Consider the following 18,847-nt stretch of genomic DNA (forward strand, 5'->3'; position numbering starts at 1 on the left):
TTTTTGGTTACAGCATTTATTGAGTTACACTTAGATTTATAGAAGGCACTTGTAGCCAGCTCTGGGACAGCCGACATGTGATGCAAATGGCTGCTGATCTGTGAAGTTAAACAAATGAATGTTTGATTTATTATAGTAACTCTCCTGTGCTCCTTACAAATAGGGTCACCATATGTCATGGTTTGCCTGAGAGGGCTCTGATTTATGCTTATTGTTCTGTGTGTAATTATCAATAGTACCAATTATCACTCTGTGAAGTGTCCCACTTGGGGATGATCAAATTTATATGGTTTCTCTGTCTACAGAAAATGTAGCATTAGTGATGTTATTGCTGGTCAGTGAAAAAACTGTGGCTAGCTCTTTTTAAAGACAGCCTAGGAGTGAGTGAGTGATGGGTAAGTGTGCCTCTCACTTTTGACTATCTTCTACACAATGTGCTCTTACCTAAAATGTTAAAATCCCTAATCTGGTTTTAATTCAAAATTGGTGGCATCCTAAATACACTTCTCCATTACAAATGCTAACATTCAAGTGTAAATAGATTACTGTCATTGGCTATTTATGTCAGCTGGAAATGTTTGTTTTAAGAGAAAGTTCATGTAATGGTTTTGAAACATTTTTGCTTCTTTTTGGTAAGTCCTTTTTTGTTTTATTTTTTAAAATTCTGCAAGGTGTGGTAATTTGCTGTTACTAAACCAAATTGTTAATATACTTATTTTTACTTCTAGAAACTATGTCTTGGTCAAAACCAGAAACTAAAGGGACAGTGCCACTTCCACGAAGTCTTCACACAGCCAGTGTTATAGGAAATAAGTATGGTGCTTTTTTTTTCACTTTTTTTTTTTAAACCAAGTTAAGAAAGATACACGCAGAGAAGAGTGGTGCTGCCAATTGCTTAGAAATAGATTACTGAATTTAACAATGTTTGATTGCATTTACTAAACCTAAAATAATAAGCCTATAGAAGCTAAAATACTTACTGTGCCATTTTCTTATCCTGCTGCCTCTTATATTTCTGTGCATTTCTTACAGTGCCTTGCACAGAGTAGGTATTAAATAAGTGTGAGGCAGAGTGTTCCTGGCCTGGCCTCCATTGCCAGGTTTGACATACCTAACTCAATGTTTCGTTTTGCTTATTTTTGGTAGTGCTTGATTTGTACTCAGGTATGTACTCAGTATGTACGGTCAGTGATTGAACTTTGAATAAAGTGATGGTTAGAACATGAACTCTGTAACCAGATTGCATGAATTCAAGTCTCCAGTTTTGGTATTTGTCCTGTATTGCGTGGGGCAGGGAAATTTAATCTGTTTGTACCTCAATTTCCTCACATATAAAATTCAGATAATAATAAAACCTATTTCACAAGGTTGTCTTGAGGATTCAGTGGATTAACGTGTCTGAAATGTTCAAACAGTGCCTGGTGCATGAAGAGCACCCCGTAAAGGTTAGCTGTTATGCTATCATCAGCAGGTTTCCTTATTTGTACATTATTGTCTAAATAGAAATTAATTAAGTATTTTCCTTGTGTAGGGACTTTTTCTTATCAGTGATGTTTTAGGAAACAACTAGAACCTCATTAGTTCTTTTTTAAAAATAGCCATAAACAAAATCTAATAAGATATATTTTTCAGATTATCAGAACCCTTTTATAAAATGTGATTTTCCATTGGAACTCTCTATATAAAATAGATAGAAAATCGAGCTTGTCTGGTTGGCATGAGGTGATATGGACCCTAAGCGCTGCCTGATGAGCCCTTCTCCTTCAGCAGCTATTAGGCATGTCTCAAGAACTCTTAGGGCCCCGAGGAACATAGTTTAAAGTTTTTTATTTGAGTGATATCAGTGACCAAAGTTATAAGAAACTTAATCCTCTTTCATTACTGTATACATACAACTCTGAATTTGATTTTGGGTGTCGTAAACCATTTGACTATCTTTCTGACTGAGGTACATTTAGTATATTATATATAATTTTGATTTTCAACTTGCCAGAGAGAAATAATTTGATTCTGTATTGCTTCATGAAATTGTAAACTCCTCAGAGAAGACCATTTTATTCATTATCTTATTCCCATTACCTTGATCATGATTAAGTAAGTGAATAGTCCCAGAATTTTGAGTCAACAAATAAGAAATTTCAGTCTATTCTTAGCATTTTAAATCTAAAACAAAAAAATTAAAGCTTTAGGAAAAAAAATCAGCACTTTATCTTCTCTCTTTTTGTTGTTCAGGATGTACATTTTTGGTGGATGGGTTCCACATAAGGGGGAGAATATTGAGACTTCACCTCATGATTGTGAATGGAGATGTACTAGTTCATTTTCTTACCTAAATCTTGGTGAGTCTTTAAAGAGTTACTTACTGAAATAAAATTTATTAATAAAAGAATTTTTGTTATTTTGTTGTTTAAGAACAATATAATAGTCATGGATATTTCTGTCTTTTAGATACAGCAGAGTGGACCACCCTAGTATCAGATTCTCAGGAAGATAAAAAAAATTCAAGACCAAGACCAAGAGCTGGACACTGTGCTGTTGCAATTGGCACTCGATTGTATTTTTGGAGTGGAAGAGATGGCTACAAAAAAGCACTGAATAGTCAAGTTTGCTGCAAGGATCTTTGGTATCTTGATACTGGTAGGTAAGAGTATTCAACAAATATAATTTTTCCTTCAGGTAAATAAATACATGAACACTGTCTGTCTCTTGAGATTTAGTGTAAATGCCACTGCCCCTCTTTTCCATAATTAAAAATGAATGGAAGAAATATTATATGTAGATACTTCCCATTCCAGGAAAATTTCCTTCTTTCCCCCCCGCCCCAGGAGAGTTTCTTAATTTCCCTTTTCTTGAGTATAGACTAGATTTAGTGACTCCCTTTCAAAGCACAGAATATGGAAAAAGACCAATAGTAGCTTAACAGTGGAGAAACCTGGAAAACACCGTCTTAATCAAGTAATCAGTGTAAGTGAGGGGCGCCTGGGCGGCTCAGTCGGTTAAGCGTCTGCCTTCAGCTCAGGTCATGATCTCAGCATCTTGGGATCCAGCCCTGCATCGGGGTCCCTGCTTCTCCCTCTCCCTCTGTGATCTCTCACTTTCACTCTCTCTCAAACAAATGAATAAAATCTTAAAAAAAAAAAAAAAAAACGAGAAAACAAGGAAAGTGAGAAATAGTCACAAATCAGAGGAGACTAAGGAGACATGAAGACTAAATGCAAGGTGGTACCCTAGATTGGATTGGAACAACAACAAAAAAACACATTAGTTGGAAAACAGGTGAAATCTGAGTAGTCTGTAGTTTATAGTATTATTCCAGTGTCAATTTCTTAGTTTTAACAAATATGTTAGCATTAAGGGAAACAGTAAAGAGTATATGGGAACTCTGCATTTGTTCTGTAAATCTAAAAGTATTCCAAAATAAAAAGATTTTTAAAAAAGATTTATTGATTTTTAGAGAGAGAGAGTACATGAGAGAGCGTGGGAGGGGGGCAGTTAGAGGGAGAGAGAGAGAGAGAGAATCCCAAGCAGCCTCTCGGCTGAGCATGGAGCCTGAGGTGGGGCTCAATCCCACGACCCTAAGATCACTACCCAAGCCAAAATCAAGAGTCAGATGCCCAACCGACTGAACCATGTAGGTACCCCCAAAAAGATTTTTATAAAAGTATTACAACACTAAAAATTTTTAAATATAGAACTCATCCATTTTTCAATAAATATTTATTGACTGACACCTGTCTGTCAGGAATTGTTCTAAATTGTTTTACATGCTGAGAAGTGAAATGCTGCAGCAGTGAAAGGGACTGATAATGTCCCTAATGTCAAAGAACTTATATTCTTAGCATGAGGGCAGGAGGATGATGGACACTAATCGGACAAAGTAACAAAATAAGTTCCTTTTCTGGTAAGCGTGTGAAGATAGTAAGATAGACCAGTGGGATAGTCATGGGAGGTCCTGGAATGGGGAAGTGGGGTTAACTTCAAAGTGGGTAGTTAGAAAAGTATGAGACGGCATTTGGGATATAATCCAAATGGAGGGAAGATGCTGTCCATGGAAGAGGCTGTGGGAGAAACACTGTAGCAAGAGTGAACAGCAAGTATAAGGGCCCTGAGATAGGAATACTTGGCACATTTGGGAACAGATTTGAGCTGAATGGAAGAGGAGAGCGTAGGAGTGGAGGTTAGAGAAGTGACAGCAGGACAGATCATAAGGCCTCGCACATCTTGGTAGAGTTTAGGTTGTTTATAAAGTACAAGGGAAGTTTATTTATTAGTTGGGAGGAGAGATGTGTCGTGATCGGATGTACATTTTGGAATGGGCAGTGCAGTTTTTTGGAAAATAAATTGTAGGTGGGCAAAAGTGCACACAGGAGACCAGTTAAGAGGCTTTCACAGGAGTCAGAGAAGTCTTAGACTACAGTGGTGCCAGTGGAGATGGGGAGAAGTGGATGAATTCTGGATGTTTTGGAGTTCTTGTTGACAGAACTGGTTGATGGATTGGGTGTGGCATGTGGCACAAAGAGAGGAATGGAGGATGAAGTTTTTAGCTTGAATAACTTGATGGTATTTCCATTTACTGGGATGGGGAAGACTGAGGAGAAAACCAGTTTATGGAGAAAATGAAGCGTTTCATTTAGACTATGCTAAGTTCGAATAAGATCAAATACGTAGTTAATGAATAAAGAAATCTGCAGGTCAGTCAAGAAATCAGATCTGGAGATGTAATGCGTGTACATGAGTAAAGCAGATTATAAAACATACCTATGATTCCGGTGTCTTTTAAGTGTATAAAAAGTAAAATCTGGAAGGATACATTGTGTACCAAAGTGTTATCTAAAAGGTGAGAGTCAACATTTTCTGAAAGGTTTTTCTCTCATCTGTATTTTCTACAGAGGCATGTTTTGCCTTGGTAATATAAAAGCAGTTTAATTTTAAAATTAAGATAATTGAAAAAATAATAAATGGAACAACTAAGTTAGAGAGTAAATATTTTCTATGGAAGAAGCACATACTAGTAAGCAGGAAAGAAATATAGAAAATCCAACTTACTGATGCATCTTTGAAATTGGGAGTTATTGCCTGAAGTCCAAGGATAAACTTCAACCTCTGAGATTGGAAGAAAAATGTGTGTATAAATTTTTCTTGGCAGCAAATACATCACTTTCAACAGATTATCTAAGGGATCTGTGACTTTAAAAGGTTAAAAATTACTGACTCTGAGTGGCCAGTTTTTCCATAAACCTTTTCTTTAGACATGAATATCTATCTAAAAATAATTGTGGTCACTATCATAAGGTCAAAATTTAGATTTTACTTCTCCTCTTGATAAGTTGGCATGAATTTTGGGGATTGGGGAAATGAGGGCTCTTCATCTTGCCTTTTTTCACTTTTAGTTAATCTTTGTGAATTTGTTAATATTTAAAAGAGTGATTAATTCCGTAAAGCTTTTTATGAAAAACAGCAGTCCTTCGCTCCAACCTTCCTCTCATTTTCCTTGCTTCACAAGCATATGCTTTCAACTCTGTTAAACAATTCTTTTGGTATTTACTTCCATATTTCCATATAACATGAATATATAGTTACTTTGATGTTTAGGCATAAAATGCTTACTTTCTACTACGGAAATTAAGGATTTATCTCTTCTTCCCATCATTCCTCGCCTCTCTCCTATACGCCTTTCCTACCCTCATTCTCTCAATATGGTTAGACCATAATTTTGTTAGATATTTATTGTTTACATTATGACCACATAAACACTGTTCACAGGTGAGCCATATAGAATATTGTGATACTTTTCTCGCACAGTTTTTTATTTGCCATGGATTGATAGTTGTCACTTTTGTTTGTTTTAGATTTGCATGTATCTACCACTAATTCAATCCATACTCTGTTATTTGTTTAAATCTTCTCTCATTATGGTTAGATGCGTCAGATATTCTATCAAATTTCATCGTCTTGAAGAAATTCTCCTGCTCCAATCTGGGATGGCTGTCCTCCACAAATCGAGTCCAGCTATCATCTTGGAGTCTCCCTTCATCATCTTCCTGGGGATATCTTTTGCCTCTCACCTGTGCCGGATTCCCCGTTTCCTGGATCCCATATTTTTCCCTTTCTTAGTTTACTTTTTCATTTTTTGTGGAACACATCCCAGGAAAAGGGTGCATAGGTGATAAATTTATTTTGAGATTTCTCATTGTTTGGAGATATGTTCAGTCTTTCTTCCACTTAATTGGCCATTTGAATGGAAATAGAATTCTAAATTGGAAGTCATTACCCTTCAGAATTTTGAAAGCATTGTTATACTGTATTCAAGCTTCTAGTTTTTTTGTTGAGAAACCCAAACCACTTGTGATTTTGTTCCTTTTAAATGTGACCTTCCCCCTCACCCTTGATAGCTTTCAGAATTTTTTTTTTTTTTGTCCCCACTGTTCTTAAATTTCATGGTGATGTGCTTGTGCATCTATTTTTAACACATCGTGTTGAGTACTCAGTGGGCCCTTTCAGTCTGGAAACTCATGTTCTTCAGTTCTGGGAATTTTCTTGATTTATTTCATTGGTGTATACCCTTCTGTTTTCTCTATTTTCTCTTCATGTAACTTCTGTTATGTGGGTGGTGTACCTCTTGGACTTGTCTTCTTATTATTTGCTTGTATGGGTTGTCTTACTTTAAGACATGTAAATAAACTGGATTGTGAATAAGATTATGGAGAAATCTACATGGGGAATAGTTGGAGGTACTTATCCTCTAAAACACGGTCTTCAAATTTTTCTGTAAAGAGCTAGATAGTAAATATTTTAGGCTTTGCAGGCTGTATGGTCTCTATTATAACTCTGCAATTCTGCTACTGTAGAATGAAAGCAGTCATAACTAATACATAAACAAATGAGCATAGCTTTGTTTCAATAAAACTTTATTTACAAAAACAGCCCATAAGCCAGCCAGTTTGCTGACCGCTTCTCTAAAAGATACAAAAAGATAGGTATTAGACTTGTTCTATAAAGATTAAATTATAGCTTATAGATATCAATTCACTAGAAGAATAAATTTTCTTATGTAACTGTCTAAAGATGGAATGTACTCCCTCAGGAATTTGGAGTTCCCTGAATTGGTGGGAAAACAAAAAGAGGACAAGGGTATTGTAGAAATAATCTCAGGTTCTTTTTCCGAGTTCTAAAAGTCTACGATTGCTATTTGTTTTGGAAATGTTGGTAGTATTTTATACCAAAGTAATTCCTTGTTTGGGGTAGTACAAGTTTTGATAAGAGGATATTAACTTCAAGAAGTTACATTTTTCCAAAATATCATGTCCAAATCATCTTTGCTAACATTGACAGTATTTCTGACATGTATGCTATTGGGTGAAAATTGCCTCATAAAATTAAAAACTTACAAGGAAGGTAAAATAATGTAGGTATAACTATAAAATACTTGCTTCCCCCCACACCCTTGCACTTCTATGATTAAACATAGAAATGTTTAATCTGATTCTGATGACAAATAGCTTGGAACCGGATTGTTTTGTGTGTAGAGCTATTTGTATAAAGAATTAAATAAATAAATAGAATCAGAACCCCAAACTGTTTTCATTTGACCTATGATAGCTATGTTTATCTGAGTAAATTTTCTCCCTCTTGGTAAACCGTTGAAATACTCATTGCTGATGTTTTCAGGGCCCTAGGCCCACACAAACTCTATAGGGAATATATTTGATACATTTGAAATATCAATGTATAATATCAATATTGTTCTTTAGAGAAACCACCGGCACCATCACAAGTACAACTAATCAAAGCCACTACCAACTCTTTCCATGTCAAATGGGATGAAGTGCCTACGGTTGAGGGCTATCTTTTGCAGCTGAATACAGACTTGCCGTACCAAGCTGCATCATCAGAGTCTTCAGCAGCACCAAATATGCAAGGTAACATAATTTTCACCTTACAACATGCATGCTCATATGCTTTTTTAAAAAGTTACTGCAGGAAAACCAGTAATTATGGCCTTGTTTTAAAAATTTTATGATATGATGTTTCCTGCCTGGTTAATCAAATACATTGCATTTCAACTCTGAAACTTGCCTGTCTTATCATTATGATGTGGTAGAATGCGTAGACATGTAGGATACAATGCTTTTTCTGCAGTTCATTCTGATGTACTTTCTTAATTTGACATGCTGCTTGACTTCAGGATATGGTTTTAATTAGCTTTCATAAATATTTCAGCTTTTTTCAAAAGTATTTTGTACAGTAACAGGCACTTGGAAAGTAAAAACACTTTTAATTTTACATGTTCTTTTAGAAAGGATTTTAGTCAACTATTAAGCAAACTATTAAGAAAATAGATGAACTTTGATAAAGATACTTTTTAACCTTTAATACCTAACTTCTGGAAATACTTGATTGTAATATATTTTACTGAAGCTAATTTAGAGCATGTCAGTCTGAACTTTCTTATTCCTACAGGAGTCAGAATGGACCCTCACAGACAAGGCAGTAATAGCACCATTCCTAACAGTGTAAGTTAAAAAAAATTTATGGTGACAAATTAATGTTTAAGGTTAGAGTCCCAATTTTTATTCATATTTTTAGCGTATTACCCTAGGACAGAGGTTCTCAACCCTGGCTGCATATTAGAATCACCTCTGAGATTAAAAAAAAACATACACAGAATCCCAGCCTTTCCCGAGATTTAGTGATGCAGAATCTTTAGGATGACGCGCAAGTAGCTGTGGTTTTAAGGACCGCTCCGTGGGTCACTATGATAGTAGCCAAGATGAAGAACCCCTAAGCAAGAAATCGAAGTCTACCCTCATTACACATGGCATCAGAGGTTAATCCCTTATAATTTATACTGCATCCTGAAATCTATCTTTTGACATTTCTTAATGACATACACACTCATTTTAAATTTCAACTAATACTTCCAAAATGGATATGAAATATATTTCTTTACCGTGTACTTCATGGACCAGAGAATATGAGTTGCTAAATTGAGCACTGCTGTTTGTGAGGTTCCTTCTTGTTTATGAAGTGCTTCACAATAGATACTTGTAGAGACTAATGAATAAGCTTACTAGGATTTACACTGGTTTTATATGGCAAGCCGCTATCTAAATATACAGTAGATTCTTTTCAAGGAAAATGATGTGTAGGTATAAGCACTTGTGTTCTGAACATGACTGTGATGGACAAGTATCTTTAGGGCCATAAGAAGTTATAACTGACTATAGAGTTATAATTAACAATCAAGATGGAGACAGAAAAGTAACAAAAAACAGCTAAGTAAAAAGGGGCAACAATATTGGGGTTTTTGAATGAAGCCAGATCACTTTTGTGGTGCAGTAGACCCATAGGTATTGCTGTATAGTAGCTGATATTCACATTGATGACTTGAATTATCAAAAAGCTCAAATATATTCATTACAGTGTGCATAAGAAGACAAAGAAAAACAGAATTAGAAAGATTCCTATCTAAAATGTTTAATGGCAAAGAATATTTATATGTGTATGTATTAAATCTTGATCTCTCATTGGAAAACTCATCCAGAACAATTCATTTGCTTGAACTGAGATTTTAGTTTTAGGAGTCATCAGATCTTTAATATCCATATTGACCTTGTTAAGAAAATTTGACAAAAATGTTAAACTCGGTAACATAATTTTCACCTGTGTTACATACATATTTACTTGAATACTAACTACCACTTATAAAAATATAGCGTTTTTTCCCCTCAGAATATACCTTCCCATTCCCCTTCAGAACTGATCTTTTGAGAATGGAGATTAAGTGAAGGAATTGTTTTCTTAAACTATTGTAAAATTTAAAGAATAATCCTATACAAATTAAGAATATAATTTAAACTGTTTTATATCTTGGTAAATTTATTTTCGAAAGCATTTAAGTTGTAAATTATTATGCTTGTTTTTTACATGTATTTTTATTCAATTGAACATTGCTTGCTACAATAAACTATTTATTTCTTATAGATCAGTGATACAGTGAACAATACAAAAACTGAACATACAGCTATGAAAGGAACTTCTGTGAAAAACAGACCAGATCTTAAAGCATCAACTGATTCTAATGCCACTTTACATTCATCTTTGGCAACTAATGCTTCTAATCATAATAGTTGTGTCGTGGATGTACTAAGGAAAAATGAAGGTATAAGGATGGCATTTTAAATAAAGCTAAAACTTTTTATAATAGTAGGGAATTTTAGTCTTTGGAAAAGTAAAAGTTCTATGGTTTTGATCCATTTTCAAAATAATAGTTAGCCTGTCATATTGACCCTAGTTCGAGCGATGTCAAGATACCAAGGAAGCACTTACCTGAATAGTAACACTTAGTTATGAGCTATGGAATTCAGATGAGGCAAGCTCTTATATGACATTAGAGGTTGGCCAGTGTTGCAGTGTCCCTCTCCCATTACTGTATTTTCTTAGCACTTGGAACTATCAGAAATTATTTATTTTGGGCAGGGATTTTCTTGTTCATTTCTATTTCCTCAGCACCTGGATCCATGCCTGGTTAATAGTAGTTAGTTAGTAAATACTTGTTTAGCAAGTGACTGGATTATCCTCAGAAAGATAGTTCATTTATGAGAACTGTTGATTACATTCATGGGACAGCTTGTAATTCAGTGAACCTTATATTTAAAATGAGTTCATTTGAATGTTCTCATACCACTTGAGATACATTAAGCATTGTGCCTGATTTCAATATCTAAAATTATTTTATAAATCTCATTCTGATATGTCTGTAACATAGAAACATGTAACTGTATTTTTAATTTGAAAAAATCATGACAGCTGATATAAATCTAAATCCTCTTCAGTGATGCAAGCTTAACAAGTTGAATTTTATTTTTATTTCCATTTTTTCTTTATGAGTTCATGGTAGATAAAAGTATTCAAGGAAAACAATTTCCTGTAATTTTTCCTCATTTCATTACATGTGGAAAAGGAGAACACTTTTGTTTTCTTGATTTTTTAAAAATATTTTATTATGTTAGTCACCATACAGTACATCATTAGTTTTTGATGTAGTGTTCCATGATTCATTGTTTGCGTATAACACCCAGTGCTCCATGCAGCACGTGCCCTCCTTAATACCCATTGGAATCATTTGGTCAAAATTAGCCTGGTCCTGGGCTGCAGCTTATATTTCTGTCTTTCTTTTCTTTTTTTTTTTTTTTTTTTGGAGATTTTATTTATTTATTTGACAGAGAGAGCACAAGGAGGAGAATGGCAGGTTGGTTGGGGGGGTGGAGAAGCAGGCTTCCCTCTGAGCAGGTAGCCTGATGTGGGGCTCGATCCTACGACCCTGGGATCATGACCTGAGCCACCCAGGTGCCCCTATTTTTCTTATAGTGATTTTCTATGTCTGTCTTATAAAGAAGTTTATATTCTTGAAAACAAATAGGAGCTTTGAGATTTCAGAATCTTAATGCACTCTAAATCCTATGTTGTAAGGCAGTTTGGATAAAATTAGTACTAGGCAAATGGGAAAACCAGAGTGGTTGTACAATGGCAGTATCTGGTAGATTGTAGACATTCAAATATGTGAATGAACGGCTGCCCAATGTCAGGTTAACAAGAGGAAATTGGACTTTTTCTCTGTAGGTTAGAGTAGCTGGTATGTTTCAAAAGTGGAAGAGTGACATGATTAGTTGTTGTTTGGAAAGAGCACTCTGGCCTCACCATCAGAAGAATTATAGTAGGAAATGATTGGGAGGCCTGTTAGGGTATTCTTTTAGGACTGCAAGAGACACAGAGACTAAAGCACTGAGTGGGGTGGAGAGGAGAGACTCATTTTAGAAGCTAGGATCCGTTATTGCCTTGGAAACTGGTTGGATATGAGAAATAAAAATGAGTTGACCATGACTCCCAGTTTTTTGGGTTGGAAATTCAATGGATGATGATACTCTTTATCAAGATATGAAATATAGGAGCAAGAACAGACTTGGGTAAAAGGTAAGTTCATCTTTGAACTTAATGTGTTTGAGGCACTTGAAGAACATATTGGTAAAGATTTTTTATGGGCAGTTGGATACTTAGGTGTAAAGTCTAGGTAGTAGTTTTGGCTGGAAGTAAAATGTGAAAGTTAAGGGTCTCTAAAATATAAGCTCCACAACAGCAGGGACCTTGTCTGACTTGTGAGATTCCTAGCACCTGGCACAATGCCCAGGACATATGGATTTGAGAGATGTATGATTTGTGAATGGTAGTTAAAGCGTAGGAAAATATGTAAATGGAGAAAAGAGAGGGCTTGGGAACACCTGCGTTTAAAGAGTCATTTGAAAAGAAGAAACCAGCTAAAGAGATTGAAAAGTGGTTCCTAGAAGGTCAAGAAAAGAACCAAAGAGATTGGTGTCCTATTTTTTCTGGGCATCACAGTTTGTGACTATATATATTTATTGGGTATGCATGTCTCTCTCTACCACATGATTATAACTTGATGAGATATTAACCATGCTTGCTTTGCTTCAACACTGTAGAAAGAAGCATAATATCTGGTAAATAGTAAATCTTCAGTATTGTGGAATGAGTAATTATAAGTCATAGAAACGGCTTCAAAAAGGAGTATGCAGTACGCATTGTTTACGTTGCAGAAAGGTCAAGTAAACGGAAATTGAAAGGCATCCCTTAGAAATCATTGACATTTGCCAGAGCCATTTCATTAGATTAGCAGGCTAGAAACCACGTTTGAGGAGGTCAAGGAAGTAGAGACTGCTCTGAAGGGAATTAGTGAGGGGCAAAGGTAACTGGAGGAGATTTGTGGGGTCAAAGAAGATGTATATTTGTTTACTTGAGAGGCTTGATAATGTTTGTGGATCAATGGCCAAAAACTACTAATGAAAAAGAATCTGAAAACCCTGAAGAGAAAGGAATGATTGTTGAAAGAAAGTCCCAAAATACCGGGAAGGAATGGGTCCAAGAGCACAGGAGGGTAGATTATCCTTCCTCAGGAGAGAGGTCAGTTCATCCTCTGAAATGGAAGAGAAGACAGAAAGGATAGGCACAATCACAAATACATTTCTAGTTTAGGGCAGGAGAAGGCAGAAAATTGATGGCATCCATGCCTAATTGCTTCTGTATTTTTCCTTAAAATGGGAAGCAGGGCATTTGATCTATGATTTAGGAGAGTCCGAGAACAATGCTTCAGTGTTTAGAGTGGAGGAAGCAGCTGAGAAGTTGGACGTCTGCTATATGTGTAGTGCACTTTATTTTTCTAAACATTTTATGCCTGATGGTTAATTCATATGAATGACATGTACAGTACTCATGTTTATGATTTTAAAATTGAAAATAACAAAAATTGTATGATGCGAACCTTAAGATGGCACACTTATTGCAGGCATTATGTTAATAATTGATCTTTTCACTTTAATTTTAGGTCCTCATACTTCAGCAAATATAGGTGTTCTAAGTAGTTGCCTGGACTTAAGAACAGTAATCCCTGAAACTTCTGTATCCAGTTCTGTTTCCAGCGCACAAACTATGGTAACCCAGCAGACCATTAAAACTGAATCATCCAGTACAAATGGGGCAGTTGTTAAAGATGAAACTTCACTAACAACATTCAGTACCAAATCTGAAGGTTTGAAATGTGTTTCACATACTGTATTTTGAACCATTTTTGTATATAAATTCATCAAACTTATTTGTTTAGATGGGAATTGCATTTCATCTTGGATTGAGTCATATATAAACAGATAAAACATTTCAATTAAAATTATTATATAATATACTCTGCTGCCTTCCATAAAATATTTAAATCAGCACACACTGAAATACATTCAGAATGTATTTTTCCTACCGTGAATATATTCAGCGAATTTTTTTCCCATAGAAAAGATTCATTTTTTAGATGATAGAGTGATAATTCCCCCAGCTTGATTTCTGATTTTGTAAGTTCTCATTTCATTCTTTTGCAATAGGACTTGTGTTTCATCTTTGGTAAACATTCTCTGAAGCTCTAGCTAGTCATCAAACCCTTGAGAAATGAACTTTGTGAATTAGTTTGAGTTAGAGGGTCCGTATTTCTAATTATTGTGCTTTTCTCCCTCTGGCTATTTTTTGTATGCTTATAAATTATATTTTAATGTGTCTGTTTGCTAAGTGATTACATAAGTCTTACATGATGAATTGTTTGGTTTTTAGTGGATGAAGCATGTGCGCTGCCTGCAACTAAGATCAGCCGTGTAGAAGCATATGCTACAGCGATGCCGTTTTCTGTAAGTACATGACCTAAAGATCACGTGTGTTTACAGGTGGAGTGCTGAGCAGCTCCAGCGTAATTCATGAAAAGTTTCTTAGGTGTCCTCTAGTGATGACTTGCCAAAGATTGAGAAATGAAGGCTTGAATAGAAAAATGTTTACAGTATAATGTTAAGTGAAAAAAGCTGCATAAAAAATAACACACACACACACATATATATATATACACACACTGTGGTCCCAATTTTATTAAAAGATACACACAATACATACATTCTCACTCTCATGTGAGTCCACGCACATACTCATTACAATGCTAGATGACTTTCTGCAGGCTGTGCGGCCACAGATAATTTTTACTTACCTCTCTGGGCCTTCAGGAGTTCTGTATGGTACTGTACAATATTTTGTATAGAAGTAGAGTGTATGTGTACATATATATGTATATATGTATATATGTAAATTACATTAATGGCTTAAAGAATAAAAAGACATGTTACAGAATATAAAACTTCAGTGGCTCTTTTGGTAGCTACTTATTGGGAGAACAGCAGAATATTGCACTATTGGGTTAGACATACCTATAGGGTAGATCAATAATCTCTGACGTTGGGTGGTTTTGTGAAAGGCCAGCATTGGTCTGCATGGCACCAAACTTAAAATGCTAGGTTTGTGCCTCACAAATATACCACAATTGTCTTAATGAGGTAAATATAAGGATAATACGTATGTGTGTGTGCATGTGTGTGTATATACTTTTTAATTTATTTTAAAATTATCAGCCATTTCAACTTTATTGCTATGAGCGAGAGTTTTTATCTGACCTAATATTTACCTCTTAGAATCTTCAGGAATTGTCGGTAGTTATAGTCTTCTTTCAATTTTATGAATTTTGATCATATATTTACCTTCATCAGCTTTCACCTTTCCAGAATGTTAAGTCCTGGAGTTCTTAGACTCTTCTCAGGGAAGACTTATTAAAGGGAACTTTTTTCTCCTAAATGTATTTTGCAACACATCAGCCAGAATGGTATTTGTTATTTCAGTTGGAGACAGTTGTTTTATAAAAGTTGTTGAAAAGAGTTTTTACAACTTTAAAAATGAAAACAAGTTTAAAGATATTCCTTTAAACAAACAAACAAACCTTAAAGACTTTCCTAGTTACCTCACTTTGTCATGTGTGATAGCTTAAATAACAAATAATGTGAATTATAAGCATGTACTTCTGCTGTTATATATTTAAGACAGAAATAAATAACTGAAGTGCACATTTGTTTTGAGCTTCTGGAAACAGTGTCTCATTTATAAAGAAGATGGCTTAAAAAGGTTAGTTCCAGGGATAAGTATAATTCACTTATCACTAAAAGTAGCTTAAGGTAGAGGGAGTTTGTTTGTTTTAAAGCAAGGTAAAAAATGTGAAACTGTTTAATCTGCTCCTCTTTAGTATACACTTAACTAAAGTATATTCAAACTGCATTTTAGTTTTGAACATTTTTTCTCCTTTTAGGTTTGGAGAATCACAGGTATTTCAAGTACAAAGATCACTGAATTTCTGCTAGTTGTTTTTGAATCTAGAAATAAGCCAGCTTGGAATGAATTTTTTTCTTATTTGCTCCTTTTGGAGCAAGGTACAATGTCACACTGAAGGGATTACATTTTCTGAGAAGGTCTCTGAAATGACAGTGTTGTATAAAACAGCTGGCATTTTAACATATCACTGATTGGAAAGCATGCTAACTCCAGCTAGGTGGATAGTGCAGACCTACTGACTTCGAGAATGCCTGTCACTCCCTGTGTTTGAGTTGGCATCCCTGTTTCACTGTCAGTTGACCTAATCTGTTAAGAGTTTATTTACTTATGAGCTTTTAATGTTGTGGTGTTTACCCATATACCTACTTGTAGATCACTGCATGGATTTATTAAATCTTGAGGTTTCTTATATGCCCAGTAAGAATCCTGATAAATTTTTCTTTCTCTGAAATTAGAAAGAGATTCCTTCAAATCCAGCGGCCACAATGAAAGCAGGAGAACGACAGTGGTGTGATGTAGGAATTTTTAAAAATAATACAGCTTTGGTGAGCCAGTTTTATTTGCTGCCAAAAGGAAAGCAAAGCATCTCAAAGGTAGCTATTGATACGTTTCCTACACTGTGAGTTGTACGTTTCATGAATGAGATCTTTTTTATAATCCTGATTCAAGTCACTTGAATGCAAGAAATTGAGATCTGTTCACAATCTATAACTGAGAGTTCTATCTATATGCCTAATTATCTTGTACTCTCTTTTAAGGTACTTTTTATGGAATGTATCACAATTAGGTCACTTAAAAAACCTTATACAATCACTGGGCTGGATTTTGAGTCATAAATAATACGGTCTGGCTAGTACAGATAAGGATTTTTTGAAATATCTCTAATTTTGTTACCTGGTGTGTTTAGAGAATGGAACATTTTTTCTTACTGAGAACTTTTTTTTTTTTGAAGATTTATCTGTTTATTTTAGAGTGCACATGTGTGAGTGTGCAAGTCAGGGGAGGGGCAGAGAGAGAGAAGCAGACTCCCCACTGAGCGAGGAGCCTCTACTCTATCTCAAGACCTTGAGATCGTGACCTGAGCTGAAATCAAGAGTCTGACGCTTAACCAACTGAGCCACCTAGGCGCCCCTTTACTGAGATCTTTTTAAATTCCTGATTTCACAGCTTAAAAAATTTAAAAGCGCCTGTAGGTTATTGAATACAATCTAATTTGCTCTTGATTCTGAAAACCCTTAAGGAAGAACTCATATATATAAATGAGACATTAACCCTAAGAATTATGAAATAGATAACAGCTCCAAAGCACATTGAACTGATTTTTTTCTGGAATGGGGAATTTCAGAGAGTGAATTGCCTAGAACTACACGAATGGAGAATTTATCATTTATCATTACATTTTAGTTTCTCTAATATTACTTCTGATATTTTTTTCTTTTTCATATAGAATTCTTCCAATTCTTGACAAAAATAGAAATCCTGGTTAATAATTTGTTAGTATTATACCTAATGAAATTTCTGGCTGTAGTTTAATTTCATATATAAGGAAATAACAACATCTAAGGGCCTAGTAACGTTGCCTTTTTTCCCCAAAAGAAAAACAGAGCATAAGCATTTAGAACCGGTAAATTTGGGTTTGAATCATTAGTTCTAGTACGCAACAGTGTGACCTCAGACAAGCCACCTGTTTAACCTCTCTGAGACTCAGTTTCCTCATCTATAAAATAAAAATGGCATTGTTCCTTTAGAAATGGTGGTGCAGGAGAGTTAGGGAGAACGTGCAAAAACTGTTTGAAAATTGTGAATGGTATGAACTTCCTACCCAGAATATGCAATCCAATTATTTAACATTTATTCAGCATCTGCTGAATATTAATTTTTAAAATGCTCTATACTAAGTGCTGGTTACTTCTGTGAAGCTTGCTTGCCTATATCCAAAGGGTGTTGTTCCTGGTTAGACTATTTGAAAGTAATTCTTCTGAAATTTTACTCGAATTAAGTTTACACGGATAGTTGTTACTTTGTTTATAGTGGCTGTCCAGTTGTTTTCTGCCTTCATATTCTTCATGCGCAGAACACACTTCAATTTGTTTTTATAATCAGTGGTTTTTAACTGGAAAGGGCACTTTTCCTCTGGTTAAGAATCACCAATTTATGGGCTTAGTTGCTTTTGTATTGGAAGCTTTATTCCATGTGTTAAAAAGGGAAATAAATGTGAACTAGAACCTTAAAACATAATTCATTCTTTAAAAGTTTTCTTGTTGAATGAAAAAATGATGAATTGCACCTTTTGACTTTTGCATGTATTACCTTTTAGATAGGAAGTGCAGACGCACCTGACTACAGTTTACTTAAGAAACAAGATCTTGTTCCAGGCACAGGATACAGATTCAGGGTTGCTGCCATCAATGGTTGTGGAATAGGCCCTTTCAGCAAAATCAGTGAATTTAAAACTTGTATTCCCGGTTTTCCTGGAGCTCCTTCTGCAGTCAGAATTTCAAAGGTGAGATGTCAGGTCAAGGCATGGTGATTTAATTATTGAACTTTTGTACGTGAAGTGAAACAGTCAGTTTAGAGATTCTCATTAGTATCTGATGGAATGAGAGGTATCTAAAAGGGGTGGATTAATGTACACCTGAAACTAATGTAACGTGTGTGTCAACAGGACTTCAATTAAAAAAAAATTAGGTCTTAAATAAATAAATAAAAGGGGTAGATTATGGATTATAAGTTTAAAAGGTGTTTGCTAATCACTCATAATTTTAAGGACCAAATTTCAAGCAGAATTACAGCATCCAAATGATAGAAATTCAGGGAAATCTGGTATTCTTTATTAACTTTGTTCTTGTTATATGGAACCAAAAAGTTTGTGCTGGAGAATTTTAATAGAACACATGAAATTGAATTATATTTTATCCTAAGGTCCTGCCCCTCTTTAGAGAAGAAAAGATCTGCTTTCAGGTAAGAAAAATCCCTTTCTTAGGATGGCACAGGCAGACATTTAAGCCTAGTTATGATACTGAAAAGTGGGCATGAATTAAACATTGTAGATCCAGTTAAGGTAGGTTTTTAAAAATCAATAGTAAAAGTTCTAGTA

At 35.0% G+C, this 18,847-nt stretch overlaps 1 protein-coding gene across 5 annotated transcripts in view; it reads left to right on the forward strand.

Annotated features, from left to right (window-relative positions):
• HCFC2 (host cell factor C2) overlaps positions 1–18,847 on the forward strand; it is a 69,496-nt gene that overhangs the window by 12,033 nt on the left and 38,616 nt on the right. For 3 of the 5 annotated variants that reach the window (XM_011220049.3, XM_034644480.1, XM_034644479.1), the window contains exons 5-15: positions 729–813; positions 2,233–2,339; positions 2,449–2,637; positions 7,752–7,919; positions 8,461–8,513; positions 9,985–10,162; positions 13,397–13,600; positions 14,164–14,237; positions 16,206–16,343; positions 18,068–18,253; positions 18,673–18,711. In XM_011220049.3, the coding sequence (XP_011218351.3) occupies positions 729–813; positions 2,233–2,339; positions 2,449–2,637; positions 7,752–7,919; positions 8,461–8,513; positions 9,985–10,162; positions 13,397–13,600; positions 14,164–14,237; positions 16,206–16,343; positions 18,068–18,253; positions 18,673–18,711 (1,421 nt within the window). The remainder of the gene's footprint in view (positions 1–728; positions 814–2,232; positions 2,340–2,448; positions 2,638–7,751; positions 7,920–8,460; positions 8,514–9,984; positions 10,163–13,396; positions 13,601–14,163; positions 14,238–16,205; positions 16,344–18,067; positions 18,254–18,672; positions 18,712–18,847) is intronic. The other 2 variants (XM_019795534.2, XM_002915460.4) reach the window with 1 other exon arrangement.

This window comes from Ailuropoda melanoleuca, chromosome 15, assembly GCF_002007445.2.
Source record: "Ailuropoda melanoleuca isolate Jingjing chromosome 15, ASM200744v2, whole genome shotgun sequence".
In the NCBI taxonomy this organism is placed as follows: domain Eukaryota; kingdom Metazoa; phylum Chordata; class Mammalia; order Carnivora; family Ursidae; genus Ailuropoda; species Ailuropoda melanoleuca.